The sequence below is a fragment of the Paralichthys olivaceus genome, chromosome 17, assembly GCF_024713975.1.
Source record: "Paralichthys olivaceus isolate ysfri-2021 chromosome 17, ASM2471397v2, whole genome shotgun sequence".
NCBI lineage: Eukaryota > Metazoa > Chordata > Actinopteri > Pleuronectiformes > Paralichthyidae > Paralichthys > Paralichthys olivaceus.
In genome coordinates, this window is record NC_091109.1 from 15,619,694 (window position 1) to 15,646,484 (window position 26,791).

Consider the following 26,791-nt stretch of genomic DNA (forward strand, 5'->3'; position numbering starts at 1 on the left):
TTTTATATTCAAATACTTTATATTTACATCGAGGGGACCCTCTCTACGGAGGCCGCCATGTTTTTAACATTAAACCAGACTGGACAAACTAAACACCTTTTGAGTTTTTATGACAATTAAAGGCTACCACAGTTTCTTTTTCATGTTTGGAAAGAGAGGGGGAGGTGAGGGGTGTTCAGCTGCAACATGTTGAAATTACACTCCACACTGTACCTTTAAGAAATTCTGCCCCTAATAAACAGTACTTTACAAAATGCAACCAATCCATCATTATCATTAGGATCAGTACCACAGTCTACTCTTCAAGCTAGCTGTAATCAAACCCCTTTTCAAAAAACTCACTCTGGACCCAGAGGTTTTAGCCAACTACAGACAAATATCCAACCTCCCCTTCCTGCCCTAAACTTGTTTGAATCATATATATCAGATTTATTCCAATTTGTGCAAATTAATGATGAGTCAACTGTGCACACTTAAGTTAACCACAGTATTCCTCAATGTTCTGTGTTCTGCCCTATTTTATTCACATTATATATGCTTCCAGTAGGAGACATCAAGACACACACATTTCCACTGCTATGCTGATAACACCCAGTTATACCAATCAATAAAACCAGAACAATGTCATCAATTCACTAAACTTCAAACATGCTTCAAGGACATAAAAAAACTGAATGACCTGAAAATGTCTCCAATTAAACTCAAATAAAACAGAGGTTCTCAAACTCTGCCCTAAAGAGAAGAATTTTCTAATGATACAGCTGCTCTAGATGACATTGGCTCCAGCAGTAAGTTGTTAAAGACTCTGCAGCTTATCCAAAATGCTGCAGCATGCGTCCTGACAAGAACCAGGAAAAGAGATCACATTTCTCCTGTATTAGCTTCACTACACTGGCTTAAATCTAGAATATAATATAAAATTCTCCTCCTCACCTACAAGGCCCTCAATAATATGGCACTATCATACCTTAACAAATACTTTATATTGACATCGAGGGGACCCTAACATTAGTCCAGACTGGACAAACTAAATACATTTTAAGTTTTTATGACAATTAAAGGCTACCACAGTTTCTTTTTCATGTTCGGAATGAGAGGTTGAGGTGAGGGGTGTTCAGCTGCAACATGCAATTTCAACTAGATATCACAAAATTATACACTCTGTACCTTTAAATTTGTCTTAAGCTCTCACATAAGCATGATGCACAAGCCTACCATACCTGCTACACCAGTTGAGCGGCTTCACACACCCATTTTTTCACCTTTTTCTGTCTTAAGTGATCATGAACTAAACATCTCAGCTACGGGACAGCACAGTAGAGGGACGGAAGAAAACAAGAGCCTTTACTACAATTTGGTGAAGAGCATTTCTACAGGTACTGATGACGGTAACAATACCACACTGTTGATCATTTTACTTTACTGACTAGAAGTTGAATACCTTGTTTGGTTGTGGCGTCTGCCAAATGTGTGCTTGTTGTGAGGTAGTTTAGAGCAGGACAAGCAGAACAATTAGAGAGTCAATTGAAAATGTTTTAATATAATGACAGCAAAAAACTATCTCAATCAATCAATCAATCAATCAATCAATCAAATTTATTTATATAGCACGGTATCACAACAAACAGTTGTCTCAGGGTGCTGCACAAAAGTTTATTAAATTAACTAGTGCAGGGCCCATTGTAAACATACCTCTTTAGAATGGACTATTTGATTGATCTGCTGAATAGCCTACTTTAGAAGTGTGTCTAGTCATTAGTGAGTCCACCTCAAACAGCCCTACAGTATACAGCAGAGTGAAGTTTTATATTATATCACTTGTGGTTTCCATTGTTTGTTTATTGATTTCTGCTCTTCTTCATCTCTCCTTATCTCCATTCTTATTCCCTGAGGCTAATTTCCTTATTTACATTCAGTCTGTCTACACACTCGCCAGTTGATGGTGGTTTTACATGTTCTTCTCATTTTTGTTTGCATGCCAACTTACAGATAACAATAGCTTATATCTCTCCCTCTTACTCCCTGCTCTCTTGTGCTCAGTATGCATAATGTTTCCTCTGCTTTCTTAAGCAATAACAGTACAGCCAGGATGGAGGCGATGTTTAGTCAATTGGAGGCATAACTACATAACATGGAAACAAAGTCATTATCTGATGTAGTTAGCCAATCCCCAGTAGCCAGTGCAAGCCAAGCAGTTTTTTGCATCTCCAGCACCCCCAAGCAGCTCACAAGCAGCTGGGATGCCAGAGTGCTGGGTGACTTCCTGCAATAAGAACAGAACTCCTACACTTAATCTCCCAGTTCACTACCAACCCATTCACATTTCTAATAGATCTTCCCCACTCAGCGACACACTCACTGAGGAACCAACTCTGGTTACCGGAGACTCAATTCTGAAAATGTGAAGTAAAGGACACTAGCAACCAGAGTCAAATGTATTCATGGGTCAGACCAGGCAGGTGATCGGGTCATATTTAAAACTAATGGCTAAGCGTAAGCACAGGTACAGTAAAACTATTATTCTCATCAGCAGTGACAAAGTCCAGCTACATCGGTCACCAACATCACCAAATTGAATATAGATTTTTTTTGTTTATGCAAATAATGATCCCAAGGCGCAACAGCTACGAGGACCCTATTGGGACCGGTCTGATTATTATTTTTAGGGTCCAAGCAGCGACTGTTGTGAGGACCCTCTTGGGATGTCTTTGATTATTTTTCTTCTTCTTCCATTGCAAAATTAATCATTTGTGTGGAGGCTTAAAATTACTGAAAAACTCACCAAATTTTTGCAGAGATGTCAGGTCTGGTAAAAATATTATAATACATATTATTATTATTAATAAATATAAATATTTGAATGTGTTCAATGCATCCAAAAATTAAATAACCCTGCACATTTATAACGAGGGTCTTTTACTTTTGCCCAGAGAAATAAATTTGGTACAAATGTGTCATGTGAATACCAAAAAATCCTCATGCCACTCTTTGCCACACCCAACAGGAACCTGTTCATTTTTTCGATTCAACATGCCCAATTTGACTAGATTTTTGGCATTTTCACACATGCTACAACATCCTACACCTACAGACTGAATCTGATCAATTTAACATTTGTATATGTCATGTAAGGTGCTGTGGCAGTGGATTTCTATGATTCTCCAGAAAACAATAACTACTGACAGTTTCCTTATATGCTGTCTAATCTGCCTCAAACATCACATATATGACAAAGGTCCCGCCCTGAAAAGATGCATGGTGTAATTCACTGTGTTATTAAGATGATATTCAATAAAAGTGTTAGCACCCCGTAGCTGTAACAGGAAATGTCATGTTTTACATTTAGGAAGTGCTTGTAATGTCTATATATATTTTCCAATCTACCTCAAACTTCACATGTACGGCAAAAGTCCTGCCCTGAACAGCTGCATGTGATAATATTCAACAATATTCATAGTGCTACCAGTTGCTTCAGCCCCTCCACCACCCTATCAGCCACCTGTAGCCTCCGGGGGGGTATTTGCTTGTCAATCCCAATATATCTGTGTAATCATATCGGGGGAGTGATTGAGTCGGAGCCTAGATGCCATACAGAAACTATGTTTTAATGCTGCAATAAACAGTTGAACGTGAGTTGTCTGACTGAACTTTGGAAAACTGTTAACACAAACTAAACAGGATTTAGCTAGGTGGTCCCCCCTCTGCATCTCACTTATAGGCAGAGTTAATGCAATAAAGATGACGGTGCTCCCAAAGTACTTGTTCTAATGTCTACCTATATTTATCCCCGGCACAAATTGCAAAAATGTTAACTCAATAATATCATCATATATTGACAACCAGTAGATGCTGCTCCAATGTGCTGAGATGGATGCGTCAGTTTTTAGTGAGCGTAGCTCCGTACGGAGCTAAACAATAGCCTTTAGTACTATCATATGTTGATATATTCTGAAACTGTGGTTTCCCCCTCAGGGCAGTCAGAGGCTGTTACTGGACCGACTCGATTTGGCATGGTGTAATTCACTGTGTTATTAAGTTTAGCAATGATAGACAGTTGTGTGGAAAGTTGTTTCTGTTCTTTCATTAGTTATTGGCCTCAAACTACTTTTATGAACTTGAGCACTGACTTTTGATCATTCTTCCCTGTCTTCAAAAACAGTGACTCCAGTTTTATTGTTGTAAAACTGTAGAGGATTTGGACAAATCCAATTATTGATTTGTTCAGTGCACTTGGTCAATGCTTATATGGGATTATAGTCCCCTGGTGGTATGGTTATGTACATTTGCGTGTCATCTGTATAACTGCAGTAACATGTCTTGTTGTTTTCTATTATCTGAAAGTGTGGAAGCATGTAGATTTTGAGCAGAAGTGGATCAACAATAGAGACTTGAGGAGTTCTACATTATTTTTGTCCACTCAGATGTGTAATAACCTATACACACAACATAATCCCAAACCAGTTTAATGGTGTGCCAGAGAGTCCCACCCAGTTTTCCAGTCATTCCAATAATAGATTATGATGTATTGTGTCGAATGCAACACTGATATCCAGTAATACTACGGCAGAGACTCTTCCACTGTCCGTTTATGTGGATGACATTTAAGAACTTAACAAAAACAGCTTCAGTACCGAGTGGACAACTAGAAGACATCAAAATGTTGTTCAGATGTTGGAAAATAGCCTTTTGAATTATTATTTAGTAGGATATTTGATATGGGCCTGTTATGTATCTAGACTGCTCTTTTTTCTAGAGGGGCTTAATGATGGCAGTTGTCAGGGCCTGTAGGCACACACCAGAGAATGAACATATTGACTATTTGCAGAACATCTAATGCTACTGCTTCTTTCGCACTTCTAGTTAGATGCTTATCTACATTTTATTGTCTCAGCACATCTACTCTGAGCAATGATAATAAAAACCAATCCAATAAAATGTTATTTACTCTGAAAAAGAAATAGATTGAATTAGAGAAACAATGGGACATTTTTGAATCAGGAGTGACTGCTGGACTACAGGCTGGTGATACAAACTCTAGAGTGAGGATCAGGAGCTTGATCTCAGGTTAGCCAGGTACAGACAGAGGGTGAGGGACAGGAACAGGTATCCACTGGGCAGCTGAAGGGAGATCAAGAACAGAGGTCTGCTGGGTCACCAACTGGAAATCAGGAACAGAGTGTTAGCTGGGCTGTCGACTGGGCATGAGGAGCAGGCTTTCACTGGACACTTAACTGATGTTTAGGAATAGACTTTGTATTAGAAAAGAGTTGGGACACTGACACAGGAACAGAGGCGTCGGCTGTAACCCTGACGCTGGAACTAACTTGGTGTAAATGGAGATGTGATTAAGCAGAGGCTCTTAATTTGTTGGGCAGCTGAGCCTTGAGTTGACTATTGGAAACTGAGGTCAATCACTGGAACCTTTAGTGTGAGGAGATAGCTGAAGGCTAGCAGGAGTGATGCTAGGCAACAGAGGGGCAGGCTAGTGGTTGGAACACCAAGGTGCTGACAAATTCGAATTGACAAAATCTATTTGATAGTATATCACTCTCAGCATTTTTGGTAATTTTAACTGTACTCGCCTGTGTGAAAGGTGCTATACAAATAAAAATTTATGACATGATTAAATGTTAAATTATAGTTGTGTACATTTTTGTACAGTTTTTCATTCATAATTTAGTTTTAATTGTGTATCTCCATTTAATTTTCTGTTAGTAATAATACAGTTCTGAGCAAGTTATCTGCTGAAAATTGGTAACTTAACTGGCATCACAAATGTCCAACAGATCAGAAAGGTTGGACATAAAAAATATAAAAAAAATTTAAATCAAATTGACGCAAATTGTTTATGGAAACTATTCATCCCAGTTTCCCCATATAATAAGGGAACGTAGGAGGGAAAGAATATATGAACACAACAGTGTTCATAAACATGAATGGTAATAAATTTGATTTTCTTTTTTATATTTTTACAGGTTAAAAATATGGATGCCATTAGTACTAAATACATATGTAATTTGTTTAAGACTAAGATATACATTTTCTTCAGAAAACTCATTATATTGTCATTATAATTTCTTATTGAGTGTTTTGGAAGTGTACCATTTAAGTTGGTGGTAAACAACTGCTTCATTCATGAGTCCTAATGACCGTAACGACTGTTGTATCATATCAGAGAGTAAATCTCCAAAATCTACAACAGTCATGTGAATAGATACACCCTCATGTCTGAGTGGGGGAACATCAGTCTGCCTTCAAAACTACTCAGCATATCCACTGCTAATGACTAAGTTACTAATTAACTAAATGCACATTCTGAGGCAAGACCCCAACTGTCAAACTGACTTTTGTGAGTGTCTTTTACATCACTGAAATCCACAATTTGTGTTCTTCACAATGTTCACTTTTGCATATTGAATACTTTGAATTTAGTCAAACCTTTTAATCTACTTCTCCCTCTGTGTGTTTGTGTCTTGCTGCACAGTATGGGTGCTGGCCAGAGCAGGGACAAATTCCACTGTAACCGCTATCTGAATGGACAGGGACCTCCATCACTGGTGCAACAAGGTTTTTCATAAATTTGCACTCCAAATCATATTAGTATCATAATTATTATCAGTTCTGGATAATTTGTATATAACTGGTCTGCTGTCCATGCAGCTAATGATGGGGTGAATAGAAAAAACAACATACAAAATGGCTGCCAGCCAGAGGGCCAGATGACCTGGGTAATCCTACAGAGAGACCTGCCAGGATTCCCTAATGACAACACTCTACAGATCAACTTCATGTTTCCAGATGGAATCCAGACAGTAAGCTTGGCTGGTTTAGCCAAATCATGCATCTGTTTATTGTCTGAATTATAGTTGATCCTCTATCAACATTTGCCTAATGACTGTTTGGCTTCTGGTTTGAGTCACTGACTGTATATAAAAATTGACAACTTGACAGCTCCCCAAAAGTTAAGCATTACATTACATTTCATTTAGCTGACGCTTTTATCCAAAGCGACTTACAATAAGTGACCTAGTCAGGTAATGGGTGGGAGAGCCTTTCCCTGAAATAAAAATTAGTTTGGTCTTGTCAAGGTTAATTTTTAGATGGTGTGCAGACATCCACTGAGAGATGTCAGTCAGACAGGCAGAGATTTGTGCTACTACCTGTGTTTCAGATTGGGGAAAAAAGAGGATTAGTTGGGTATCATCTGCATAGGAGAGGACCCAGGATAGAACCTTGGGGGACCCCAGTAATGAGAGGATAAGGTTTCAACACAGATCCTTTCCAAGTTACCTGGTAAGTGCGGTCTTTGAGGTAGGGAGAGCAGGGAGAGCAGGGAGAGGGCAGAGCCTGAGACAACCCAGATCCTGAAGGGAGGAAATAAGGATTTGGTGGTTAACTTATGTCAAATGCAGCAGAAAGGTCTAGAAGGATGAGGACAGAGGAGAGAGGGTCTGCTCTAGCAGTGTGAAGTTGCTCAGACACAGCAAGGAGGGCAGTCTCAGTTGAGTGGCCTGCCTTGAAACCAGATTGGTGAGGATCAGGAAGGTTGTTATGATGAAGATAGAAGGTGAATTGATTAAACATAACACGTTCAAGTGCTCTGGAAAGAAAAGGAAGAGGAGAGACAGGTCTGTAGATGATTACTTCAGATGGGTTGAGCGTGGGTTCCTTCTGGAGAGGGTTTACTCTTGCCCCCTTAAGAGAGTTAGGGTGACAGCAAGTTAGCAGGGAAGTGTTAATGATATGGGTGAGAAAAGGAAGAAGGTCTGGAGCAATAGATTGGAGAATGTGAGAGGGGATGGGGTCAAGGGGGCAGGTGGTTGGACGGGGAGAGGTTACCAGGGTAAGAACCTGATTGGGAGACGGGGGGTGAAAGAGGAAAGAGAAGGGGATGAGGATGATGTTGATGGAAATGTAGTTACAGAAGGTGAGTTTTGAAAATGAGGAGCGTATGTCATCTGTCTCTTTTGTTAAACCTCAATTGTACCCTGGTGGCTGACCGTAGTATAGGTCCTAAACCCTGCTTAATGTGTGCTTAATGGATGAGACATTGGGCCAAAATAAAAAGTAAAATAAACTAGATTAAAATGTTTTGATCAAATATGGTTTATATCATTCTCAGTAGTTCTTATCTCGTTAATTTATATACAACTGATCATTTCTTAGGTGTTAGGTAGGGAGAGCACACCTCCCTACCCTTTCATGAGGCTTTGGGAAAAGTGAGGCAGGGAGGACAGCAGCTAAAAGATCCAATCACAGAACAGAGCAGGTATCGATCACAACACGACATTGATTTGGTCAGATTCAGTATGGAAAGGATGGTGCAGGGTGGAGAAGGGTTATGAAGTGGTTATCAGTTGATGCAAGAAGAGTATTCAATTCACTTCAATTTTATTTATATAGCGCCAATTCATAATTTACATTATCTCAAGGCACTTTACATTTAAAGGTCAAGACCTTAAAACAATATTAACATAGAGAAACCCAACAGTTCCCACAATGAGCAAGCACAGGCGACTGTGGAGAGGAAAAACTCCCTCATTAACAGGGAGAAACCTCTGGCAGAACCAGGCTCAATGTGGGCGGTCATCTGCCTCGACCGGTTGGGGTGAGGAAAGAAAAGTAAGGGGGGAGGAAAGGAGAGATGGGTGGAAAGCGGGGGAGAGAAGAGAGATGAGGTGGAGAGAGAGAGACCGGTAACAATTTGGCACCATCAAAATCAAGGCTAACCATAACAATAACAATGTATAGATCTACAACATGACTAGATATATTAATGAATTGCTGAGTTCTTGTAATAAATGCAGACAATGGTGATGGTGGTCGTTGTGGTCCTGTAGTCCCGGTGCCGGAGTTATCTGAAACGAGATAGAGAGAAGAGCCAGAGGGACTATGGGAGGACAAAGTGACACTTTGACATGATGACATGTTAAAACTAATAAATAAATAAATAAATGAGTGTGGGGGGGCAGAGAGACAGAGAGACAGAGGGAAGTGAAGAAGTGCTCAGTGCATGATGGGCGTTCCCCCAGCAGTCTAAACCTATAGCAGCACAACTAAGGGATGGTTCAGGACTCACCTGATCCAGCCCTAACTATAGGCTTTGTCAAAGAGGAAGGTTTTTAGTTTTACTTTAAATGCTGAGACAGTGTCTACCTCCCGAACCCAGAGTGGGAGCTGGTTCCACAGGAGAGGAGCCTGATAGCTAAATGTTCTACCTCCTGCTCTACTCTTACAGACTCTTGGAACCACTAGAGAGCCTGTGTTTTGGGAACGAAGTGATCTACTTGGATAATAAGGTGTTATCAGCTCTTTGATATATGAGGGGGCGTGATTGTTGAGGGCTTTAAAAGTGAGGAGCAGGATCTTAAATTCTATTCTAAATTTTACTGGGAGCCAATGTAAGGAAGCTAAGACAGGAGTGATATGATCTCTCCTTCTAGTTCCTGTCAGCACTCGTGCTGCAGCATTTTGGACCAACTGGAGACTTTTAACAGTCTTCATGGAGCATCCTGCTAATAGAGAGTTGCAGTAATCTAATCTAGAGGTTACAAGCGCGTGGACTAGTTTTTCAGCATCCTGCTTAGACAGGATGTTTCTAATTTTGTTAATATTGCGTAGATGGAAGAAAGCCGTCCTAGACACTAGTTTAATATGGGCGTCAAATGACATGTCTTGGTCGAACAACACTCCAAGGTTCCTCACAGTGGAGCTGGAAGCCAGACTGACACCATTCAAAGTGACTATCTGGTCAGACAGTGTTTCTCTGAGATGTTTAGGGCCAATTACAACAACCTCAGTTTTGTCTGAGTTTAAAAGTAGAAAATTTTGGGTCATCCACGCCTTGATATCTTTGAGACATTCCTGAAGTTGAACTAGGCGATTAGATTCATCATGCTTCATGGAAATATACAATTGGGTGTCGTCTGCATAGCAGTGGAATTGTATGTGGTGCTGTCTGATAATGTTGCCTAAGGGGAGCATATATAGGGTGAAGAGTATTGGTCCAAGGACAGAACCTTGTGGAACTCCATGATTAACTTGCATGTGCATGGAGGAGTCATTGTTAACATTAACAAATTGGAATCTATCTGATAAATATGATTTAAACCAGTGTAGTGCTGTTCCTTTAATTCCTATATGTTGTTCTAATCTCTGTAGCAGAATCTTATGATCTATTGTGTCGAAGGCTGCACTAAGATCCAACAAGATGAGGACAGAGACAAGTCCATCATCTGATGCCATAAGAAGGTCATTAGTGACTTTCAATAGTGCTGTTTCTGTGCTGTGATGGGTTCTAAATCCTGACTGAAATTTTTCCAATAAACCGTTACTATCTAAGTAACCACACAGCTGGTTAGCAACGGCTTTTTCTAGGATTTTGGAAATGAAGGGCAGGTTGGATATGGGTCTATAATTAGCTAAAACCTCTGGATCAAGCGTAGGCTTTTTAAGCAGAGGTTTAATAACGGCTACCTTAAAAGCCTGTGGTACGTAGCCGGTTAGCAAAGACATATTAATCTGATTTAAAATGGAACTGTCAATTAGGGGGAGGACTTCTTTAAAAAGTCTAGTTGGAACAGAGTCCAGCTGACAAGTAGTTGGTGTGGATGATGAAACTAACGAGGTCAGTTCAGGAAGATCAATAGAGTAAAATTTGTTTAGACATAAATCTGGTGCTATGGTTTCAGGACCAGACAATGAATCCGTGTTATTCACTGGGAGGAGGTCGTTGATTTTATCCCTGATGGTTGTAATTTTATTAGCGAAGAAGCTCATGAAGTCATTGCTTCTCAGATCTAGAGGAATAGATGGGTCAGTGGAGGTGTGACTTTCTGTCAGCCTGGCTACAGTGCTGAAGAGGAACCTGGGGTTGTTCCTATTTTCTTCTATTAGTAATGAGTAATACGAGGTTTGGGCATTTCTAAGTGCTTTTTTGTAATTTATAAGGCTATTCTTCCAGGCTAGGTGGAAGTCTTGGCGATTGGTGGAGCGCCACTTCCTTTCTAGCTTCCGCGATGTCTGTTTTAGAACGCGCGTTTGGGAATTATACCACGGAGATAATCTCCTCTGACTTACTCTCTTCTTTTTTAATGGGGCGACAGCTTCAGCTTCAAGTGCTGTTTTTAGTGAGGCTGCAGTACTATTTACAAAGTTATCAACTAGTGTGGGAGTAAGGTTTTGATAATCTTCTTGTATTGTACTGACACATGGCTGAGAGGGAAGTGAGGAGGGGAGCAGTTCTTTAAATTTGTGAACAGTTTTGTCAGATAAACATCGACTGTAATAGACTTTCCGTCCAGAATTGACGTAATTAACAATTCTGAATTCAAATGTAAGTAAAAAATGGTCAGACAGAAGCGGGTTCTGTTGGAATATTGTTACATTTTCTATGTCAATGCCATATGTCAGGACAAGATCAAGAGTGTGATTCAGGCAGTGGGTCGGTTGATTCACATGTTGAGTGAAACCAATCGAGTCTATTATTGATTTAAATGCTGAACTAAAGCTGTCATTGGCAACATCTACATGAATATTGAAATCACCGGCTATAATGATTTGATCTGTTTTAAGGACTAGTTCTGATAAAAATTCAGAGAATTCAGATAGGAATTCAGAGTAAGGGGCGGGTGGACGATAAATGATGACTATATTAATTGGTTTATGTGACGTCAGGCTTGGGTGGACGAGGCTGGTTCTAAGATTTTCGAAAGAGTTATAACTCTCTTTTGGTCGGGGGTTGATAGATAGATCAGATTTAAAGATTGCTGCAACCCCTCCACCTCTGCCTGTGTTCCGAGTACACAGGCTAAATCACATATACACAATTGGGAATATGGTCTATTCAAAAATATATTGATTGATAAATCAGTTTAAAAGGAGGGTGTAACAGAGTGTGCAACATAAGCTTTTCAATTCAAAGGAGGAAATAAGATGAACCATCAGCTAATGTGGGCTGGTACAAAGCAGGTTGTTGTGGTTGTTGTAATGAAAATAATAACTTCAATTGTACCTTGGTGTAATCAAGTATTTCAGCCTATTAATCCCAATAATGTGGAGAGAGGCTAAAAGTAAATCTGACTGACTACTGGCTTGTATGGCAGTGCTATGAAAGCCAAGTGGCCCGCTCAGTAGATCAGATGTCATAACCTCTGTGCCTTTTTTATTCTATTCTATTTATTTATTTGTATTTAAACTAAATTGAACTAAATACCTACTTTCATAGGTTACAGAGTCAGAAGCTGTCATATTAAACCCAACATTTCCCACAATGAGCAAGCCCTTTGGTGACTGTGGAGAGGAAAAACTCCTTCTTTAACTGGGAAAAACCTCTGGCGGAACCAGACTCAATGTGGGCGGCCATCTGCCTCGACCGGTTAGGGTGAGTGTAGAGAAATGGGGAAAGAAGGGAGTAGGGAGTAGAATACAGAGAGAGATGAGGTGGTGGGGTCAAGGGATTGGAGAGGGACTTCAAGAACATCATACTTGAACTCTATAAGTGTCATTATTGTGGAGAAAGTAATTACATGTCGCATGTTAGAAATGCTCTCCTGTGAAAACTCCTTGAGTGGCCAGCCTTGACCTAGGGACAGCCAACAGAGACAGGCTGGCCGATCTGAGGGTACGACTGGGATTAGGATTGAAGAGTTGCGAAATGTAGGTTGGGGTCAGCCTATGTTGGGCTTTAAAAGTTATTAAAAGAATCTTGGAATCAATCCTGAATTTAACTGGTAACCAATGAAGGGATGCAAGAATTGGTGTGATATGAGCCCTACAGTTTGTATTTGTTAAAATATGAGCAGCAGTGTTCTGGACAAGCTGTAAAAGAGATACCATGTTTTGGCTAAGGCTTGTATACAGGGCATTGCAATAATCCAGGCGGGAGAAAACAAAGGGATGTATTACCTTTTCTAAATCAAATTCAAAATTCAAATTTATTTATATAGCACGGTCTCACAACAAACAGTTGTCTCAGGGTGCTGCACAAAAGTCCAAGATCTTAAGAAACACAAAATCCAACTTGTTCCACACCAAGCAAGCATGAGCAACAGTGGGGAGGAAAAACTCCCAGGTGGAAGAAACATCTGGCAGAACCAGGACCGGTTGGGGTGATGGAGAAATAACAAGTAATACAGGGGAACAAAAGGAAATGAAGGGGGGGGTTGAGTCAAGTGTCCGGTCAGAGGCTTGAATCCAGCCCAGGAATCTTCACATGGACGTTTGCATGATCTTCCATGGGCGCGTTGGTCCCCCCAGGCACTCCTGCCTCCCTCATGGTTCACATGCGCAGTAATAGGACCCATGGCTCCAGAGGTGGGAGGTCCTCAGGTGGGAGTGCTGGTGGTTGCGTGACCCTCCATGTCAGCCCTGCGAAAGACCGGCGACCTCACTAGGTCCATCCCTCATCAGGACCCGAGCCAGGACGGGCTCCGGAGAGCCGCACAGTATGGACCAAGGAGGGGAGGAGAAGACCCAAGGAGTTAGAGATATGTAATAAGATATAACAAAATAAACCAGGCAGAGAGTGAAGAAAAGAGTGGAAGATAGAAGATGCCGGTGCCTGATGGGTGATCCCCCAGCAGTGTAGGCCTATAGCAGCATAGCTATGGATGACTATGGTTCAGGGTTGAGGGTGAATCAGAGTGGGATAGTACCGATTTGATTATAGTAAATGGAAATAGCAAGATTTAATGATTTGATTAACATGTGTTTCAAAGTTTAGATGGGGATCGAATGTGACACCTAGATTTTTAGCTGTTGTTTTAATATTGGCTGCCAGGAGACCGAGAAATGATAGGGGTCTTCCTGCTAGCTCGTTGGGACTGAAGATAATTATTTCGGTTTTATTTGAGTTTAATTGAAGAAAGTTAAGTGACATCCATTCCTTAACGGCGGAAAGGCACTCTGCTAGGACACTCACATGGCTAACATTGTCTGGCTTGAAGGACAAGTATATTTGGGTGTCATCAGCATAGGAATGATATGATATCCCATTAAAGTGGTGGATTGCGTTTCCTAATGGGAACATGTACAGCGAGAATAAGATGGGACCAAGAATGGAACCTTGTGGCGCGCCGCACATCAGTGGAGCCAGGGATAAGGCATTATTTCCGATGGAAACGGAGATTTGTCTTTCTGAGACATAGGACCTGAACCAACTCCAGTTCCAGATATGCGGACGTATTGTGTTAGTCTATGGATCAGGATGTTATGATCAATGGTATCAAATGCGGCACTGAGGTCGATGAGCAGTAATACGCTGCATTCACCAGGATCTGCAGACTTTAATAAGTCGTTGGTGATTTTGACCAGAATGGTTTCTGTACTATGTCATTTGCAAAATCCTGACTGGAATTGGTCGATAATGTTATTATTGTTGAACACATCTAGCAATTGGGTCAGAACCATCTTTTCAAGAATTTTAGATATGAAAGGAGGTTTTGAAATGGGCCTTTAATTTTGTGGGATTGCATGGTCAAGATTGGACTTTTTCAATAAAGGCTGAATAGTGGCTTTCTTGAAGTAGTCTGGGACTTGGTCAGAAGAAAGGGAGCAATTGATAATTCTAAGAAGGCTAGGGCCCATAGTATTGATTACTTATTTTAGTGATGTGGGTATGATGTCTAGAGGGCTTGAAGATGAGCGCATGTACAACACGGTATCGATTAAATCAGGGAGTGAAACTTGGTGAAAGATGCTAAGTAGAATGGGACGGACAGGATACTCTGCAATATTGTGGATGATGGAGGTGGGTGGTGCAATGTTGGTTCTAATGTCATGGATTGTTTGCATAAAGAAAGAAAAGAAACTTTTCACAGTCGATATGTGAAGTGGTCAGAAGGAATCTGGGATTATGGTTATTACTAGTGATTAGTTTGGAGGAAAAGTTAGCTCTTGCAATTTTACTTTTGTTATTATAAGAAGTTAAGAGGCCTTTCATATGTAAGTAGTGGACATGGAGTTTTGTGTTTTTCCACTTCCGTTCGGCTTTTCTGCCCAGCCTTTTAAGTACTCTTAGCCTGTCATCAACACATGGAGAGGTGTTAACAGGGGGTTTAATTCTTGTTTTAATGGGGGCTACAGTATATAGTGTGATTTGACAGCTATTATTGAAGCCATTAAAGGAGAAGTTTTTTTTTTTTCAACCTGGTCCTTATTTCCAGCATTAGTATGTAGATCTACTCACCCATAAAGGTTTGGAGTAACTTGGAGTCCTTCGGACGCTTTTAGATCCACACACGATCAGCGTATATCCATACAACGCAAGTGATTGGGGCATCCACAATACAGCCTCTAAATAACGCATTATCTGCCGCGAAACTCTTTATTAAAAAAGAATCGCCAGCACTAGTCCCCTGTGAGTCCAAGTTGCTTTGTTTACATTCCAGGCTTTCACTGGGGTGACGTCACCCAGGCGAGCAGCCACAGGCGATCAGCTGTGTTTGTTTACACAGAGTTTGCTGCTGCTAGTTTTGCGCATCATGGCAGAATACTTATCAGATGCATTACAGTACAGTATTTTTTTAAAGCAGCTGTGTCCTGGTGCTCGGGCGTATTCACCCAGTTTGTTGATTAAACAGGAAAGAAAACTTGCTCTGGGTTCACTAAGCTAACTCTAGCTCCGAGGCTGCTCACAGCTGCTTTAAAAAAATTCTGTCTAGGCCTGCTCCATATGTTAAAACTAACTTTTAACTGCACCACCTACTGATTCTCCATGAAACAGGATCATTTTTTTCTAACTCCATTCTGCATTGTCCAATTGGCCACCAAAATTTAAACCTCTGATAAACTTCCCGCCTTGAACAGCTCCATATGTCAATATTAACACAGGGTCATAGCACCACCTATTGATTCACTGTGAAACATCATCAGGTCCCGAGTTCTCAAGTGCGCAGGCCTGCACAGTGCTGCTTCGCAACCCTAGTTTTTAAATTATATTTTTCCTTTTTAACAAACCAAACTCAGCATGTTAGGGTCAACCATGCCCTCTCTGACCCCAAGTCGATCAGTACGGGTTCTCCCCAGGCCTGTGTCAGGTCCCTAGTCTTCTTCACATGATATACTAACGATTGCACAAGAGTCCACCCTGAGAACTAAGTCACAGCCATCCTCGGCATTATACACAAAGACAGTAGCCCGTCAGCATATCATACCGAAATTGAAAGATTTGTACAGTGGTGTAAAAACAACCCATGTTTACAGTCTCTGCTCCAGACTCCAACAGCAACTGTACTTTTTACACTGACTCACGGGGTATGGAATGGAGCCAAAGTTTATGCTGTTACTCTACCAGGCTGTATTAGAGAGCTGGTATGTTAACATGACTGTAGATCAACCGTCTGGTACAGACTGCCTGAAAACTGTGGAGGTTAGAAACCATCTGTCCCTCCAGACAGCATATGACTATGTGTCTGACCCACAGTCAACTCACAATCTTCACCCAGAGTTCCAGCATTTACCCTCTGGCAGAAGATTGAGGGTCCCCAAATGTAAGCTGAACTGTTATAAACGTTAAATTCTGTCCATGTCTATTAAGCTCCTCAACAACAATATGTAATAAGGGATGTGTAATATGCAGTGTTGGGGGTAATGCGTTACAAAAGTTCTCAAGTGCTCAGGCCTGCACAGTGCTGCTTCGCAGCCCTAGTTTTTAAATAATATTTTTACTTTTTAACAAACCAAACTCAGTATGTTAGGGATAACCATGCCCTACGGTAATGTGTTACAGTAATATATTACGTTTAGGCAGTAATGGAGTAATATAACACATTAGTAACTATATTTGGGAATATTATTACAGTTACTGAGTCCGGTAAGGCGTTACAATCCGAGCTGTCACACAGGCGGAGGTTTCGAAAAAACAACCCAGGCGCAACAGCCGTAAATAAAGGGGAGAAGAAGACGGTTTTAAATCAACAGAAGAAGAAGAAGACAGCAAGATGGCAACAACAACTGATAATTCAACGTTTTTTAAGTGGTTATACTTGCACTATTTTGAATTTGTCACAGAAATGGATAAAAACCTTACAGTAAGGTGCACTTTATGTGCTGGTGGGAGACCGAGGGAACTGTCTACGGCTAAAAATAATACAAGTAACCTCAAGAAACACCTGGAGAGAGTATACAGCAACCTTAAGCTAGAGGCTAAACAACCTCTTGCTAGCAACAGACGGAAGATGATGGCGTGAGCAAATCTAAACAACTTAAGTTGGATTTCTCCAGACCAGAGGTGAAGATGTTTGACCCAGGAGAAGTGAGAAGGCTGGTGGCTGAGTATGTCGTGGAGGATGCGCTGCCTCTTTCTACAGTTGAGTTGCTGGCGTTTCAAAAGCTTGTGAGCAAAATCCCTGTTCGATCAAGTGACAAGGTAAAAACAAATCTCTAATGATATAGTCCTATTGTTAAGGTATAAACAAATTTCCACAGATAGTTCATTTAAGATGACACACTACAGGTGGTGTTAGAGGTGATTCAATGATTAAAAATAGTTTTAACTTGTTAAGTCAGTTGTGTTTGCAGAGGGATTTTCATGGTTGTTATTGTCACATCATCTCAGAATACTTTAACAGTTAAGTAAAACAATAATACATCTCCATGTTTTACAATACTCATAAATGAGACTGTGGGTGGTAATGAACAAAGCCCTAACTAAGAAAACATATAGATAGAAATATATAAAGTTATGAGTCACTACAGATTTGTGTCTGAGTGTCTGAGGAAAAATCATTCACATATATATATATATGCTCCCCTTAGGCAACATTATAAGACAGCACCACATACAATTCCACTGCTATGCAGACGACACCCAATTGTATATTTCCATGAAGCATGATGAATCTAATCGCCTAGTTCAACTTCAGGAATGTCTCAAAGATATCAAGGCCTGGATGACCCAAAATGTTCTACTTTTAAACTCAGACAAAACTGAGGTTGTTGTAATTGGCCCTAAACATCTCAGAGAAACACTGTCTGACCAGATAGTCACTTTGGATGGTGTCAGTCTGGCTTCCAGCTCCACTGTGAGGAACCTTGGAGTGTTGTTCGACCAAGACATGTCATTTGACCCCCATATTAAACTAGTGTCTAGGACGGCTTTCTTCCATCTGCGCAATATTAACAAAATTAGAAACATCCTGTCTAAGCAGGATGCTGAAAAACTAGTCCACGCGTTTGTAACCTCTAGATTAGATTACTGTAACTCTCTATTAGCAGGATGCTCCATGAAGACTGTTAAAAGTCTCCAGTTGGTCCAAAATGCTGCAGCACGAGTGCTGACAGGAACTAGAAGGAGAGATCATATCACTCCTGTCTTAGCTTCCTTACATTGGCTCCCTGTAAAATTTAGAATAGAATTCAAGATCCTGCTCCTCACTTTTAAAGCCCTCAACAATCACGCCCCCTCATATATCAAAGAGCTGATAACACCTTATTATCCAAGTAGATCACTTCGTTCCCAAAACACAGGCTCTCTAGTGGTTCCAAGAGTCTGTAAGAGGAGAGCAGGAGGTAGAACATTTAGCTATCAGGCTCCTCTCCTATGGAACCAGCTCCCACTCTGGGTTCGGGAGGCAGACACTGTCCCAGCATTTAAAGTAAAACTAAAAACCTTCCTCTTTGACAAAGCCTATAGTTAGTTCTGGATCAGGTGAGTCCTGAACCATCCCTTAGTTGTGCTGCTATAGGTTTAGACTGCTGGGGGAACTCCCATCATGCACTGAGCACTTCTTCACTTCCCTCTGTCTCTCTGTCTCTCTGCCCCCCCACACCTGTTTATTTATTTATTTATTAGTTTTAACATGTCATCATGTCAAAGTGTCACTTTGTCCTCCCATAGTCCCTCTGGCTCTTCTCTCTATCTCATTTCAGCCCTGATAGTGATTGGTGCCCAATTGTTCCCGGTCTCTCTCTCTCCACCTCATCTCTCTCTTCTCTCCCCCGCTTTCCACCCATCTCTCCTTTCCTCCCCGCTTACTTTTCTTTCCTCACCCCAACCGGTCGAGGCAGATGACCGCCCACATTGAGACTGGTTCTGCCAGAGGTTTCTCCCTGTTAATGAGGGAGTTTTTCCTCTCCACAGTCGCCTGTGCTTGCTCATTGTGGGAACTGTTGGGTTTCTCTATGTTAATATTGTTTTAAGGTCTTGACCTTTAAATGTAAAGTGCCTTGAGATAATGTAAATTATGAATTGGCGCTATATAAATAAAATTGAATTGAATTGAATAAAGGGGTTGCATCAGCTGTGCTGCCTGCGAAATAAAGCTGTGGTAAAAGTTCACCATGCTCAAAAACTCCTGCAGAGACTTCACTGAGAGTGGGTGTGGGAAGTTTAGGACAGCGTCCACCTTTGAAGGGAGAGGGACTGCACTGTCCTTAGTAATGCAGGGTCCCAAGAAGTCAGTAGCCATCAGCCCAAACTGACACTTGGCTGGGTTTGTAATCAGGCCATGCTGACTGAGTGTGTCAAAGAGTGTCCATAGGTGAGATGGGTGGTCTGCCTTGGGAGTGCTACACAGCTGTCACAGCGTTATTCTCTCGGATTGTCGGTTGACAAAGTATCTTTACAAAAATCCAAATTATATGTAGCCTAAAAGCATGTATACAAAAAACATTTAACTAAACTAAAGAAGTCTAGTCTATCGAAGTCTATCAAAAACTTGTTATCGAAACCAGAATTTTGGTATTGTGACAACACTAATGCTTTAGTATGGTATTGGAAATTTGTCTTTTGTGTATGTATAATTGCATGAGCAGACATCTATTTGGAGGACTGACCTAATTGATTATCTAAAAGGGCAACTTTAGGGTTTAACATGATTGCTTAGAGACTTTAACTTTATGGTCTTGAGAAACCACAACTTTATAGTATCTCTGGTTGGGATCTCACACCTGGGGTCTTCCACAAACATGGAAACACAGGATGTCTCCTCCACTCAGTGAAACAACAGAAGGGGAATAAATACCTTTGCATGCTTACTGGGAGGGTGCTGTGAGTTATAAGTACACAGATTCTCCCATGTTCTTTGCTCATTTGTGCATGTCATTCAGGTGATGTGTACTGTGAGTCCATTTGCAAATTCAGAATTAAACTTACAGAAAGAAGTGTTTGACTTTGTTTCACAGAAATTGCCACCACAATATCTTTTGTTCACTTGCATAGATATTTTTGCCTTTGCCTTATACAAGGAAACTTTTCATTACCTTCACCTTGCTTCACCTGAACACCATGTGTGTGCGTGTAAGTGAATGAGTTTCAAAATGGCAGCTGGCCACTTTGAAGACAAAAGTCCCCTGGAGTGGCGGGACCATGTGGCTGAGATCATGTGTGTGTTCAGTTTGGGGGGATTTGTGTGTGAGGTGTCGGCGCCAGTTTAGAGAAAGTACTTACAAAGAAAGAGTCTGTGAACAGCATAACGGAACTAACATTAGCTTTCAAATAACGTATTACCAAATATCACAACAACACAAGTCAAACTTATAAACATCACATGAAATAGAATTAGACTGTCCTTTGCTTAGTCTGGTGTAATAATAAAGCCTAGTTTTGTTACCCATCGATGAAAAAGGGGGAAAGGTCCTTTTTGATGTGCTGTTTGAAGTCCAGTGAAGTGGTCTTGTTGGTTTGTGGCTCGTGTTTTTTTGCATCTTCTGTTCAGACTTTGTGTTGTGGCCAATTGCTCATGATGAAGTTCTTAGGCAGGCTCTCGCGTCACTGTCCTCTGGAAGGCTTAAGCAGTCTGCTCCAGGCAGGCCTGCTTGAAGTTGGAGAGCTTGCAGGGAGCGGTACCTAGTCCTCTGGGAGAAGTCAGTAGGGAAGAGAGATAGAGGAGAGGGGAAGCTCAGCTTTCATTGTCTTGTGACCTCATGGGTCATGGGGCACACAGTGACCAATAGTGGTTGAGAGTTGTGTCCAGGAGCAGTTTTAGCATGTGTGAAAATGAAGCACCCTGGGAGACAGTTCTGGAAGCTCTCTTTTGTCTCCAGAACAAAGGAGACATGTGGTCAGGCTTTTGGCTACACATGTAGGTCCAAATATTCTTCACAAACAGTAGGTCCCAACATTTTTAAACCATTTGATCAATTTACAATTGATGATTACAATTTAGATGTTGACTCAGACATCTTAAGTAACTCCTGGAATGATGTAATGAAATCTGGTGTTTTATATTTAAGCTGGTCAGATCATTTTTCCATATTCCAATAGTCTGTAATCAAGGTCAGTAAAGCTAAAGATTCCAAGAAAATATTACAAAGAAGAATTATGAGAAAATCAAATATGTTAAAATATGTTTAGAATTTCATGGAATGATTTATTAAAGGAAGATGATGCTGATTTTGTATATCAAAACTTCATGAAAGTTATTGCTATTAGTTTTAAAGGGGTAATGTGTAGATATTTGTGAAATCTAGAGGTGAATTTGCATGTTGCAGCTGAATACCCCTCACCCCACCCTCCCTTTCCAAACATGGAAGAGAACCTGTGGTGACCTTCAGTTGTCATAAAAACTCAAAAGGCACTAGTTTGCCAAATCCGACATGGCAGCCTTTGTAGAGAGAAATATAAAGTATGTATATAGAGAGTTTGTTCTAGGGTAATAAAAACAACAATTCATACAATTTAGATGAAACAAACTAGGAAAAACATCACAAAAAATATTTTAGATTCAATTTTCTGCCAATAGTTCCCTTTTACCTTAACCTTACACAGTGATCCTTTAATGAATGTTTTCCAGTTGGCATGCTCATTAAGAAATACTGTCAAGACTTTAATAAGCCATGGTTTACTGCTGATTTGCTGAAGCTGCAATGAAAAAAAGTATTTTCTAGATAAATCACACCACTCTTACCCACAGTATTTACAAATCTACTGGAAATAAATATAATTATACTTTTAGATTTTTGAAAAATAAATATTTCAATTAAAGTTTTAAGAGTTGCTCAAAGGACATTAAAACTACCTGGAATGTAATACATCAGTTATTGCTTAAAAAGAAGACAACTTCTGAGGCACCCTCATCCTTTATAGAAGATGAAAGTACTCAACAATCCATTTGATGTATGTCAAAATTGAATGCATTTTTTTGTCAATATCGCTTATAAATTAGCCAACAAATGTTCTGCTTATCATCCACTGGATTTAATCCCTAGCAACATTCCTAGTATGGAATCTTTTAAACCTCCTGATATCCAATAAATTAGTATTTTTATAGAATTCTCAAAAGCTTCTGATACAGTCAACCATCATATTTTCCTCAAAAAGCTATTTTCACCACTGTGTTTTGCATATATGGTAACATAATGTTTTAAACAGCACACAATTTGTTTAAGGGTTTCTATTCCAGCAAAGCCACTACTAGCAAAGCTACTCTGTTGTGTTGTTCACAGGTCCATTCTTGGACCGTTACTATTTATTATTTATATTAATGATCTGGTCTCAAATACCCTTTCCCCATTAATGTTTGCAGATGACACAAGCCTAATTCTCCCTCAGTCAAACCTCAATACAATGATTAAGAATGTAGAAGGCACTCGCAATTTTTGCCGTTTTTTGTTTACATTTTTGGACAGAGAGACAAGATATTTAGCAGAATAAGTATTAACTGTGTCATGGCCAATACACTTAACCTCTATCTTGTCCATATTTAGCTGCATAAAGTTCTGGGGTATTTGTCACAAATGCAGTTGTTGATATTAAGCTGACACAATTCTACTTACACTGAAAATAATTTATAGGAGACAGTGTTGTTTGCTGCACCAGTGAAACCTGAATTCTCTTCCTGCAGGAAAAACATCCTCACCCTGGCCAACCATATTCAGGTCTGCATCTCTGTGCTTACCTGCCTGACAACCTTGAGGGCAGAAAGGTTTTCAAGTTGCTGGACAAGGCCTTTCACCTGCAGCTCTTGTTCACTGTTGCTGCTGGTAAAGATGGAGGGGACATGGTCAATGCTTCCATCCCCATAAAAATACAACCAGATGGAGGACACCAAGTGTAAGTTAATATTGCAAAAACATGGTGTTAATGTTGAATTTAACATTAACACCTCTTGAACATCTAGTGATCCTTCAGCTGCAGGGATTGCCATGTCTGTCTCAATTGATCAGTCAATTAATCAATCAAGCAAGCAAACAATCAATCAAATTTTATGTGTATAGTTACTCCCCTCTTCTGCTCCTTGGCTCCTATGTCTGGTTGGTTAGCAATCAGCAGTTTGTCTACTTTAAGGTTACATTACCCATCAGTTATGTAAGCATCCACAAGGAGGAAAATTAGAGGGAGAGAGTTAACTACACTTCTCCCCCATGGAGAGGAAAATTGGAAGCAAAGATCAAGAAAGTCCATGTTCACAGTTCTTTCCATATTTTACTTGTTCTAGAGGCCCACTTATTAATATTCAACAGCATGGGGACCCTTATAGGAGACTTACTCTGACAGGGCTTCAAACCCCAGTCTACTGTTTCAATGGTGGCAACACTATCCAGCAACAGTGGAGAAACAGCAAAGAGGTTAAACAACATTACAGTTGAATTTTATGAATATATGTTTTCTAGTGATGAGTGAGTACACCATTATCTATATTAGTTAGAAGATGGCACCGAGGATGGCTGCCGTGTCTTGAGCTCCTCACCAAATTCTCATTTCTAGTGTCATTTTGTTGTACTTTTTCTGTTTATTTTTAACTTGTTTTGCAACATGCAAACCGCCCAAGAGAGCCCTATCATTCAGTATGATAGAGAACAACTTTTACTCAACAATGGTGAGTATCCGTGGTTACCTGTTGGCGCTTTACCTGGGGGGCGCAGGAGACAAAGACGGCGAGGATCCTGGGCCGGGGTCCTAGTCAGGCTGAGGAAACGCGAAAACCGGCCTCCTCTACCGGGCTTACTTGTGGCAAATGACCAATCCCTGGATAATAAGCTGGATGAACTCCGAAGCAGGATGGCATTTCGACAGGACATTAAGAACTGTAACATTATGGTTTTCATGGAGACTTGGCTTGACCCCTCAATCCAGGACGCCGCCATTGTCCCGCACGGATTCTCCATTCATCCAGAACCGGACAATAAACTCAGGGAAGAGTGTCTCAAGGGAGGGGGTGTCTGCTTTATGGTTAACAACAACAGGTGCTCAGATGTGGAAATAATTTCTTCCGACTGTTCTCCCATTTTAGAGCACATCATGATCAGATGCCGGCCTTTTTACCTGCCGAGGGAGTTTACATCTGTAGTTCTAACAGCAGTGTATGTGCCGCCGCACGCTGAGAACAACAACACATCGCTGGAGGAGCTGTATGGAGTTATTGACAGGACAGAGACTTCAAGGCCAGAGGCTGCATTTATTGTGGCCGGGGATTTTAACAGCGCCAACATGAAGAAAGTCCTGCCGAAATACTATCAGCACGTCAGCTGCCCCACGCGCGGTGGAAATACTGGCTTTGTATCCTTTCCGCAATGGATACAAAGCCCTCCCCCGCCCCCCCTTTGGCAAGTCGTACCACATATCTCTTCTCCTGCTCCCCGTTTACTGGCAGAGACTGAAAAGAGACCGACCTGTGTGGGACAGTCCAGCGCTGGACCGAGCAGTCAGACTCTGCTCTCCAACACTGCTTCAGCACCACAGAGTGGTGTGTGTTTGAGGAGGAGGACATAAACACACACACAGACGCGGTCATTTGCTACATCAGCAAATGCATCGATGACGTTGTGCCGCGGATTACTGTACGAAAATTCCCAAATCAGAAGCCCTGGATAAATGGCGAGGTCCAAGCTAAACCTAAAGCTCCGGCTGTCGTGCACAGCGCCGGTGATTTGGATGAATACAGGAACTCCAGGTATGTGCTCCGGAGAGCTATTAGCAGTGCTCAAAGACAATATAAGAACAAAGTGGAGTCTGACTACAAGGGCTCCAATGCTAGAAACATGTGATCTGGACAAAAAACTATAAGCATCCCTGGCCATGCTCTCAAGGTGTGTGCAGTTCAGCCGGCAGAGGTGTTCACATGCATCTTCAATAAGTCACTGCTCCAGTCTATAGTCCCCACTCGTTTCAAAGAGTCCACCATCATTCCTGTCCCTAAAAAGACAAAAACCATCTGCCTCATCGACTACTGCCCAGTTGCACTCACCCCCATCATCATGAACTGCTTTGAGCGGTTAGTCAAACAGTTCATCACCTCCTCCCTCCCCGACTCACCGGACCCCCTGCAGTTTGCTTACAGGGAGAACAGGTCCACAGCCGATGCCATCACCCTCACCCTCCACACTGCCCTCTCCCACCTGGACAAGAGGAACACGTATGTGAGGATGCTGTTCATTGACAACAGTTCAGCATTCAACAGTATTGTGCCCTCCAAGCTCGTCATCAAACTCAGGGACCTCGGGCTCAACAGCGCCCTCTGTGACTGGATCCTGAACTTCCTGACGGGCAGACGCCAGGCAGTGTGGAAGGGGAACATCACATCCTCCAGCCGGATCCTCAACACCGGAGCCCCCCAGGGTTGCGTGCTCAGCCCTCTCCTCTACTCCCTGTTCACGCACGACTGCGTGGCCACATACAGCTCCAACACCATCATCAAGTTTTCTGACGACACCACCGTCATTGGCCTGATCACCGACGGTGACGAGACAGCCTACAGAGAGGAGGTCAGAGCCCTGACATCTTGGTGCCAGGACAACAACCTCCATCTCAACATCAGCAAAACCAAGGACCTGATTGTGGATTACAGCAGAGAGATGGACACGCCCCCATCTACATCGACGGGACTCCTGTGGAGAGAGTCAGAAGCTTCAGGTTCCTCTGGGTTCACATCACTGAGGACCTGACATGGACTCATCACACCAGAGTTATCACAAAGACGGCTATTCTTCTTCCGCAGGCTGCGGAGGTTCAACATGGACTCCAGGATACTCTCCAACTTCTACAGGTGCACCATCGAGAGTATCCTGACCGGCTGCATCACGGCCTGGTAAGGCAGTTGCACCGCCCTCAACCGTAAGACTCTACAGAGGGTGGTGAAAACTGCTCAGAACATCACCAGGACGGAGCTACCATCCATTGAGGACCTCTACACCCCTGTGAGCCCCTAGGAAGGGGGCTCACAGGATATTAAAAGACCCCCATCACCCCAGCAACAAACTGTTCTGTCTGCTGCCGTCTGGCAGACGGTACCGCAGCATCCGGACCAGGACCACTAGACTAAGGCACAGTTTTATCCCACAGGCTATAAGACTGTTGAACTCCTGAGCTTTGTGAAGGTCACTACATCTGTTTATAGCAACATATTTATTTACACATTATAATATTCATACACACAAAGAACTATGTTTATTTATTTAGTTTATAATAATTCTCATTCTGTTACATCTTTCTATTCATCATATTTCTAAGCTTACATAAAGATATAATGAGTGCAATAGCAGTAGCTCAGTCCATAAGAATTTGGCTTGGGAACCGGAGGGTGGCCGGTTCAAGTCCAGCATGGACCATAAGCATGGAAGGTGGACTGGTAGCTGGAGAGGTGCCAGTTCACCTCCTGGGCACTGCTGAGGTGCCCTTGAGCAAGGCACCGTATCCCCCAATTGCTCATAGGGCGCTTTTCCTGGGGCTGCCCATCACTCTACCATCTCTCTCCAAAATGTGCATGTCTTTGAGCCCTCTGTGTGTGTGTGTGGGGGATTGTGGGTTAATGCATGTATAAAATGAAAAAAAAAACATGAGCGTAAAAAGAATTTCCCCTTGTGGGATCAATAAAGGAACTTTAAGTTTAAGTTAATTCATATCTGTTCATAC

At 41.5% G+C, this 26,791-nt stretch overlaps 1 protein-coding gene across 1 annotated transcript in view; it reads left to right on the forward strand.

The window, feature by feature from the left end:
* Nucleotides 1-1,224: 1,224 nt before the first annotated feature.
* The window catches only part of dtx3la (deltex E3 ubiquitin ligase 3L a), a 34,537-nt gene continuing 8,970 nt past the window's right edge, over nt 1,225-26,791 (forward strand). The window contains exons 1-4 of the mRNA XM_069512927.1: nt 1,225-1,376; nt 6,485-6,567; nt 6,661-6,812; nt 22,785-22,993. Coding sequence (XP_069369028.1) covers nt 6,486-6,567; nt 6,661-6,812; nt 22,785-22,993 — 443 coding nt within the window. The 5' untranslated portion in view covers nt 1,225-1,376; nt 6,485. The remainder of the gene's footprint in view (nt 1,377-6,484; nt 6,568-6,660; nt 6,813-22,784; nt 22,994-26,791) is intronic.